Source organism: Lycium ferocissimum, chromosome 4, assembly GCF_029784015.1.
Source record: "Lycium ferocissimum isolate CSIRO_LF1 chromosome 4, AGI_CSIRO_Lferr_CH_V1, whole genome shotgun sequence".
NCBI lineage: Eukaryota > Viridiplantae > Streptophyta > Magnoliopsida > Solanales > Solanaceae > Lycium > Lycium ferocissimum.
In genome coordinates, this window is record NC_081345.1 from 17,677,424 (window position 1) to 17,686,915 (window position 9,492).

The 9,492-nt window shown below is 31.7% G+C and overlaps 1 protein-coding gene across 2 annotated transcripts; it reads right to left on the reverse strand.

The window, feature by feature from the left end:
* Nucleotides 1-2,510: 2,510 nt before the first annotated feature.
* LOC132051663 (protein HOTHEAD-like) lies at nt 2,511-9,287 on the reverse strand. 2 transcript variants are annotated; one of them, XM_059442831.1, is made up of 6 exons: nt 9,073-9,287; nt 7,978-8,339; nt 6,905-7,184; nt 5,476-5,870; nt 2,825-3,369; nt 2,511-2,721 (listed from the first exon to the last, which is right to left on the reverse strand). In XM_059442831.1, exons 2-6 carry the CDS (start codon nt 8,317-8,319, stop codon nt 2,679-2,681), a joined length of 1,605 nt encoding a protein of 534 aa, XP_059298814.1. In that variant the 5' UTR covers nt 8,320-8,339; nt 9,073-9,287; the 3' UTR covers nt 2,511-2,678. The 2 variants fall into 2 exon arrangements, with proteins under 2 accessions (XP_059298814.1, XP_059298813.1); XM_059442830.1 differs by having other exon boundaries at nt 9,006-9,287.
* Nucleotides 9,288-9,492: the final 205 nt, after the last annotated feature.

Genomic DNA, 9,492 nt, shown 5'->3' on the forward strand with positions numbered 1-9,492 from the left:
ACTTTTTAAGGGGTCGTTTGGTAGATAGTTGAAATTATTCCGGGATTATAATTCCGGGACTAATTTATCCCATCAATTGGGATTATTTTATACCATCTAAAAGATGGTATAAAATAATCCCAAAGATAAAATGGGATAAGAAGGTATAAGGCAGGATATCCCAAAGATTAATTTTTGTACCATGTTTGGTACAAGATATAAATTTATCCCAGGATAAATTTATACCTTCTACCAAACATGATATAAAAATTAGTGCTGGGATATCCCAGATTATACCTTCTACCAAACGACCCCTAAGTGCTTAAAGTTATTTTATAAACGGAAAAGGCTCAAATATGCCATCGAACTATCGGAAATTGCTCATTTCTGTCACTCGTCAATAGTTTGGCTCATTTATGCCATCGAACTATCGGAAATGGCTCATTTATGCCACTCATCAATAGTTTGACTCATTATGCCATCGCCCATTACCAAAATGGCTCATCCATGCCATATTTCATTAACGTGATTTTACAATACCATATATGACACGTGGTGTCCAACTAGATTATGGTTGTGGGTGGGTAGGGTGTATGGGTCGGATTTTTTTTGTTAATTTAATGTTTAAAATTGGGCTGGTTTAATTAAACGACGTAGACCTCTAATTGGAGGCCATGTGTCATATATGGTATTATAAAATCGGCGTTAATGAAAAATGGCATAAATGAGTCATTTTGGTAACGGGCGATGGCATAAATGAGTCTAACTATTGATGAGTGGCATAAATGAATTATTTCCGATAGTTCGATGGCATAAATGAGCCAAACTATTGATGAGTGATATAAATGAGCCATTTCCGATAGTTCGATGGCATAAATGAGCCAAACTATTGATGAGTGGCACAAATGAGCCATTTCCGATAGTTCGATGACATATTTGAGCCTTTTCCGTTTTATAAATAAGCAATTATGTGTTTGGATACAAGTGCTTAGGATTTTTAGAAGTAAGGGTAGTATTGAAATTAATAGGAAATATAAGAGATAAAAAGGGTAAAGTTGTTGTTCAAACCAAAATGACTTTTAAGTAAAAAAAAAAAATAAATTAGGGTTGAGTAACTTCTTGATTTTGACTTATCTTAAACACTTTTTAACTTAATTTAAACTTTTTTTATTTTACCAAAAATTCAAATAAATTAAAAAATGGCTTATAAGCTAGTTTGACCAACTTATAAGCCAATCCAAACGGGCTCTAAGTCTTTGCTGGGCGTTGGTATCATGTTTGATGTTGGGCGTTGGTATCAAGTTTGATGTTGATTTACCCGATCTCCATATATTTTTTGATTGCCTGTCCATTAATTTGCCGATCTTGCTTTTTCATACCTGTCCTTTTTGTTTCAGATTTCCATAAAATTGCTCAATCTTCCCTTAATTTTGGCCAACTATCACAGTTTCCATCATCATTCATCAATATAAATACATCTCGATACTCCCGCTCTTAAGAATCTAAAGGCATTTTGAATCTCGTGTTCTTAAATATGTATAAAATATTCTTAAAAAAAAGTATTTGTAACGTTTAACTACACTAAATACCCCTATACTATGAGTCAGTTACGAATAGACTCCTTGTATTTTAAAATTAAACACTTACACCCCCTATACTATGAAAATCCTACACTTACACCCTCTATGATGTTATCCGTAACTAAATGTATTAAGATATAATTATTAAAATTCATACTCAAACAATAAGTAAGATGTTTTTTCGGAGTTAGTTTTATGAAATTATAAAACGAACATAAACATTTAACACAAAATTTTTATTCATGCCTTTGGTTAAAAAAAAATATATATATTGTTTGAAACATTTATTGTTCAAAACTCATAAATAGGAAAACGAACACAAATTATTTAATAAGATATACAATAACTTTCTTGCACTTTAAATATGTAAGTTATTTGTAATTTTATTTAATTATTAATACAGAATATCAAGTTGGTTGTTTCTTTAATTCTGGCGTAATTGCTTAATTGTCTGATCAGCAGTTAGGTTCTATTTAAAATCTAAGTTATGCTTGAGAAAGTGGTTCTTAGATTAGAGAAGAATTAAAGAGAGTTTGATTTAAACCTTAGAGTTAGGGTATGAATTTATTGCTAGGATAGGGATAGACCTAGTTACCTTATTCAGTCAAATGTCGTAAACCTAGTGCAACCTTAATAGATTAATTCCATAGGAATATAGGCCTTAATTTATTCTGAATAGGCGAGTAGTAATTCGAGAGAATATTATGAGTTATTCTATTCCGGCTAAATAGCAATCATAGATAATTCGAATTAAGGAGCGATAATTTGAAAACTCAATTGGATTGGTGAACCAACCACAACTCTAGAACACTCATTTTTATTGAATTTGAATTCGTAAGAACAATTTTCCTTGCTATAATTGCAATCTGTCATTTTATTTACTGCAAACGTATATAACAAAATCTGAATTTAGTGATCTTAATTAATTTAGAGAACAATTAATCACACATCTTTGTGAGATCAACACACTATTTTATCACTTCATTACTTGACGATCACGTATAATGGCGTGTGCGTTTGGAAACAACATCCAGGTCAAGAAAAAAGACACACAAAAATTGATAATCCAACATTTTCTTCCCCAAAACAAGTTAGTATTATAAACATCTTCTAGTTCCTTCAACCAGCAAGCCGCTCACTCAATATCTTTTGCCCCATGTACCTGCAATGCATCACATTTGTGCAAATTAAAGACATCAGCTATCAAATTACTTCACCATGAAAACATAGAAGCACCAATCAATATTTTCAAAAATCTAATTTACCTTCCAAGCATCATGACAGTGGCTTGAGGATTAGTGCCAGGTGAATAAATAAACGTTGATCCATCAATAACTCTCAATCCATCAACACCAAGAACTCTATAATCTTTATCAACCACTTTCCCAACTTGACAACCTCCATGATAATGCCATATGGTCATTACTGTGTCAATACAGAATTGTTCTAAAGAAAAAGAGGAACTCAAATGTCTAGGCCTCAAATTTAATGGAAAAGTTAGCATTGTATCCATTAATGCTTGTGCAGTAGTAAAAGGGTATCTGAAATTAGAGAAAGATGTTGATTCTATGACCTCTGCTATTGTTCTCATGCCTTGCACACATCTTTGTAGGTCTCTTGGATCTTTGAAGTAATTGAAAGTTACTATTGGATTTTCATTTGGGTTTTTGCTTTTAAGTTCAAGAAAACCTGTTGAGTATGGTCCAGCAACTTTTTCTAGGATTAGACCAGCTTGCATTGGGGAGTGTAAAAAGTGTGGGTTGAAACCAGGTATGGCTTTGGCTGAGGGTACCTTGAATGGGTCCATTGTCTGCACCATATGAAAGAACAACATTCACCTCAGAGTCTTACATAACTATTTTAACACACATTAAGGGGTAATTACTTTTCTGGGACGCACTAAAAATAGTAGCAGGCAAATATATATTGTGTTTATATTAAGTACAAATACACATGTTGTATACATAATATACATTAATTACAAAAGTGAAAATAAGCTACGATGAATACATAGATAGTTTGTCTTTTGCATAAACTATTATTCCCTGTGTTTCAAAGTAAGTATCACCTTAGCTATAAAATTTATCCCAAAATTAGTTTCACCTAAGGAATTCAAGATAAAAATTGACAAGTATTTTTAACTATACTCTTAACATTAAAGATGTAGTCCTCTTTAATATTGTTCAATTCTAAATGAACATGTACTTTAATAAAATAAAAGTAGTTTAGTAGATTTCATATTATATTTATTGATTTCTTAATGAGTGTGATTTATGCTAAGGTGAAACGAAGGGAGCATCAAATACAAATAGTCATGCATGTCTAATTAATGTTTCATTTGTTTGCATTTAATGGGAGTCTGAATCTGAATCATTTATACCTCAGCTCATTAAGTGCATTTGTTTTTTTTTTTTTTAAAGATTCTACCACTTATTAAGTCTGGAGACACTGATTCGCTCAGATCTGGGAAGCAAACTGAAAATAATTCAGACCTCAAAGCTCAAACACACGCTTTGTGAAACTCCTCTTTTCTACATCAAACTATGGATACTTTAAAGATTAAACGCCTTTCTTCCACAAATGTCCCACTACTCTTTGGTATTTGTAGGATAAACACAATTCTAATTTTATTGCTTTTGTCGGAATCGGAAGTTTCCATGTCTCTTCCATCTGTTGTTTTTATGAAGAGGTAAAGGGCTGCCATTGAAGGTGAAAACACCTATGGAAAGATGCTTAACCTTTTGATGGCTTTACTGTTCATTATCTTATTTCATGGCAAAGTTAGATGGGATGATTTTTTTCGGTTGAAATTTTGTTGGGTCTGTGTGAACCCATCGCATAAGCACGTTGATGGGGCGGGGGGAAGATGGAGAGGGACTCCAAAGATGCACTAATTTGGTACAGTCTTTGTACTTTAGATACTTTGATTTCTATCCAATATAAAATTTTCATTTATGTAAGCTCTACCGTTTCAATTTACGTGAATCTGTTCCGAATATAAGGGTTAAATTTTATAAATTTGATCACATATTTTGATATAAATTTTTCAAGCTTGTAAAAATAAAATTTATATATTTAGAAATTAGATAAAAATAATTGCCAAAAAAAACATAAAAAGTATTATAAGTCATGATAATTTATAATAGTGATAATTTATTTTAAAAAATGTAAACATGGTCAAAGAATTACCTCGTAAACTCTCAAAATAGTAATAGGTTCACATAAATTAACACAGAGGGAGTATTAATTTTTTTCATATTTTTATAAAGTTTGATCTAATTGTTATATCAATATTATTTAAAAATATTTTGTTGATATAATATTTAGTTACTCTTTAAATTTTATATATAGTAGGTTTAACATAAACAAATTATGCTCATTCAGATATTGAACAAACAGTCTTAATCATTCAATATTCAGATACGATACAACATCTTAATCATTTAGATGTGTATTCAGATTCAGACATCTTAATCTTAATGAAAACAAATGCAGTCTTACTCTCCTTAAGAAGCAATAAATAAATAAAAAGCAGTTTTACTATATTACTCCTAATTATTATAAGTTATCTAAATATTGGGAAATGAATTAGAAATGATTAGTATTTAATAATAAGGGTAAAAATATGTATAAAATGGTAAATTATCTCTTGATTTTTCAAGCTAGACAAGTAAAAATGGACATTTATTTTAGTATAGTAGATAAATATAAGTTTACGAAGAAAGCAACAATGTGTGGCATTAAATTTCCACTTACCTTGACCCAATCTCTCCGTTAGAGTTTGAGGATCTTGGAAAAGTATTTTGTGCATTACAAGTGGAGCAACATAGTAGTATAACATAATCAACAAATGCCTAATAGTTTTGCATTGCAATTAACTGACTGTGATTAGTAACAGCTTAAAGAGTGATCTAACCTTATTAGCTATCCTTGAAAAATCATGGGCCATACTGCGCATCCAATCCAACTGCAAAGGCCCACTAGCAGCTTCAATGTAACTTTTGAAGCCAGTAATACCAACCACTTGAATGAGAGAAACTTCAACAGGTTTAGGAGAAGGAACAAAAATAGCATTCATTGGGTTATCAGACATACCCATACCAACCATGGGCTGATCCACTAACACATAAATACCATGAGCTTTCAACTGTTCTGCTGGCCCAATACCACTTAACATTAACATTTGTGGGCTTCCTAATGCACCAGCTGATAAGAGGACTTCATTCATGGGTCCTTCATTCAAGTAGGCTAAGTGGGTATTACCTTCTGAATCTTGAAAACGAACTCCATAAGCTCTTGGCTTCTCTCCTCCTGTATGACAAGATTATTAGTAGATGAATTGAATAATTTTTTAATCATGATTGACAAAATGTTATACTCCCTCTGTCTCGGTTTATGCGATACACTTTCATTTTCAGTCTATACAAAAAAGAATGATAAATTTTTGTATGTAGAAATAATTTAACTTAAAAACTTTCACTTTTACCCTTAATAAAATGATTTACAACCACACAAATATCTATAGCTTATTTTAGATCACAAGTTTCAAAAGTCGTCATTTCTTTCTTAAACTCAAAGGCCTAGTCAAATTATATCACATAAATTGAGATGGAAGGAATAATACTAAAGTAATACTTCCGTCTCAATTTATATGATATTTTTTCTTTTTTAATTTGTACCAAAAAGAATGATATCCGTCAATACTTAGAAATAGTTTAATTTTAAACATTTCATTTTATCCTTACTAAGATAATTTATAGTAACACAAATATTTATAGATTATTTTAGTTTATAAGTGTCTTTCATAAATTCAGTATTTAGTCAAACAACATCACATAAATTGAAATCGAGGGCAATACAACAACCTATGCTACTGATGCTTTTTATTTTATTTTATATTTTATAAGAAAATAAACAATGACAGTCCACAGGAAGAAGGTAAAAATGATGAGATTGTGAACCATGTGAATAAATCCCACAATTATTGTATGGAAGGTTCTTATTGGTACCATTTGACGGTAAGCATTGGTAACTTTGATACTTTTAAGAATATGATTTCTAAATATATAAATTGATTTTTAAAAGCTAATCAGAAATCACATGTTCAAATTTGCATACATAGATAATAATTTGATAAGAAAATAGTAATTTGATTCTCGTTCTTTGAATTACGGTAATATTTTTCTTGGTACAGAAAAAGTACTGATTTGAAAAGAAAAGAAAAAAAATCACCTTATCTTGTCTTTCTAATTAATTAGGAGATGTAAATCTTGAGAGAGTTAGAAAAATACAAAAAGAAAAAAGGAAAAAAAGAAAAGCGGAAAGGAAAATATCTAATCGGTTACCTCCTGTTTTGAACATGATGTGTTCCACGGTGGCATACAAATAAACTCTAATTTTGGCAGGATTAGCATACTCCAACAAATCAGCAGCAGTATGTCTATGACCTTGTGGATCAAAAATGCTTCCACCAACTTTAGTCCCAAATAAATGTTCATACGTAAAACCATTATACGGTTTCACTCCAACTTCCACCAAACCACTTCTCACTGCCGATTGCCACTGTTTTATCTGAGGCCTAAACGCCACTTTCTTTTCCACCCAATCATACGATTCGTTTACTACCTGTTGGAAAAAATAATTTAAAGTTGTAGAAAATTAAAATTAGTTAGTATTTGATATTTTAATTCATGCCTTGTTATAATTTATAGTTAAATTTACATAGGAATAAATTTTTCTGTTTTGAGTTAATGTAGATTTTGTATTATTATAAATAGGAATGTTGCTAGCTATTTTTAATGGGGAGATTGTTAGCAATAAAAAGTACTCTTTCCAGAGATTGAAAAAACTAAAAAAGTACCCTTTTTAGCAATAAAAAGGTTTTTTTTTTTTTTTTTGGAGACCAAATTGTTAGCAATCTGTATTCGATAATAGCTTGAAAAGAATCTGTAAAATAAATGTAAAAGAAATTATTCAAGCCCACTGAATTCACAGTATTTCCTTAAGGAAATTATTTTCATCAATATACCCGAGGTTATGGAACATATCCTCCCAGAGGATAGAACGAATTAACTTTACCAGAATAGCGGTACCTCAAACTCCAAAGAAACGGCGGACGTAACAGGTGGCAGCAAATCACAATTAAATTATTTGAAGTGCAGAAAGAAGGAAGAAGATAATCAGCATTTTTCGTAAGGAAAATCTGAAGAAATGACAATATATTTATGGTGTCTGTTAGGAAAATTAAGTGTCTTTTATGAAAAAGCATGTGCCTTTTCATAAAATAACTACCTTTTCGGAAAAGACGCAAGAAATAAAACCTTCACTTTCCATTCACGTGAAATATACCCAACAAAGATAGTAGAGATCAGTATTCAAAGATTTATGATATTCTAAATAAAATATTTTCTTTCCTTACCTTTTGATTCCATCCCATTCTCTTAACGTACCCCATACTGGCCCGAGAAAAAAACCCGGCATTAATGGCTGAGCCACCGCCTAAGACGCGGGCGCGGTGGTTGAATACACCGTCCGTGGAGATGAAGAGTTGTGCGGGTGACGAAGGAGAAGTGTCAGCTAAATTGTTGGCAAAACCGGTAATGTTTGTGATGTTGGGGTTCCCATATGGGAGGCCACCTCTTTCTAATAATAGAACAATGGAACCTTGTGAGAGAGTTGCTGCTAATGCACAGCCTGAAGTTCCTCCTCCTATTACGATGTAATCGACAAAAACCACCTCTGGAGCTGATTTAGCATCCATGGCGAATGTGGAATATGGGGCTGCATGCATATAAATGAAACAATTATTAGCACCTAATTTTTTGGATTTAACCTATAGATACATGGATAATGAAAAATGGCTGATTGAGCTGGCTAACCATTTGATGACTCGGGAAGAATGGAAACAGGGAGTCAATCCCAAATTGTTTGAAAAGTTTAGACTTTTTCATTCGCCGCCATAATAATTATATTCCACTTCTAGGTAAATGGCCATGAGCTTATGATTACTCTCAGCCTCTTTGACGGCCCTTTAAATAGCGAAGCTTTCCTAATAGAAATATTTGCATGAAACATAGATCTCAATTCCTTAGGAAGCATCTCTGGACAAGATTGATCCATTTAGATCTTGGTCCATAATGCATGGTCTTTTTATTGATTTTCATAGTAAAGTTTTTATAAGACCAATACATTTACTAGTACTTGTTTAGCTGACATGATCAATGTAAAAATTAAACTCATTGTTCTAATTGGGGAACTTTGTAAAAATTACGTCCATCTATTGTAAAAATATTGCAACTACAAAAGTAAAAAGATTATTTTATAATCAGATTTAATAGACTGTACATCACTAATTCGATTGTTTCACTATACCTTTAAGTAAGACAAAAGAAAATGGAAGCAAAGAGAATTGATTATATGGAAATTCTCGAGCAGGAAGAGAGTTACCTTTCTCAGAGTAACAAGGAACGGAGAGAATGAGAATTCCAATTAGAGAAGAAAAAATTGAGCTAACCATTTTCTGTTTCTAGATGATTAACAAAGGCCACAGAAGGAATAACAAGCTAAGCTGATCTTCTTATTATATAGAGAGATCATTCACGATTATAGAGGCAAAACATTCTGCAAGGTGCAAAGATTTTTGGGTCAGGTTAAATCGGAATTGTTGTTCAACAAGTCAGATGGTGCACTAATTACCATGTAAAAAGATGAGCAAGTCGGTGATAAAAACGCAAAGCTTCATTTACTTTAAAGAACCCGTTTCTCTAACTCTCACCTGCCCAAAAAGAAACTAATTCATTAAATGTTTCTTACTGCTAATTTACGGCAAGTTATTAATGAAACACAAACCAAACTATTACAAGTTGTTATAAATAGTTAAACTGAAATATCACAACTCTACTCAATATATATTCTATCAAATAAAATATTATAA

What these genes read in the sequence shown, in the direction of transcription:
- LOC132051663 (XM_059442830.1), bottom strand. Translation starts at nt 9,075, where the DNA reads ATGGTTAGCTCAATTTTTTCTTCTCTAATTGGAATTCTCATTCTCTCC. An exon ending in TTTCAAGGATAGCTAATAAG is followed by an intron (nt 3,370 to 5,475) that starts GTTAGATCACTC and finishes CATATGGTGCAG; the next exon opens with ACAATGGACCCATTCAAGGT. An exon ending in ACTGTCATGATGCTTGGAAG is followed by an intron (nt 2,722 to 2,824) that starts GTAAATTAGATT and finishes GATGCATTGCAG; the next exon opens with GTACATGGGGCAAAAGATAT.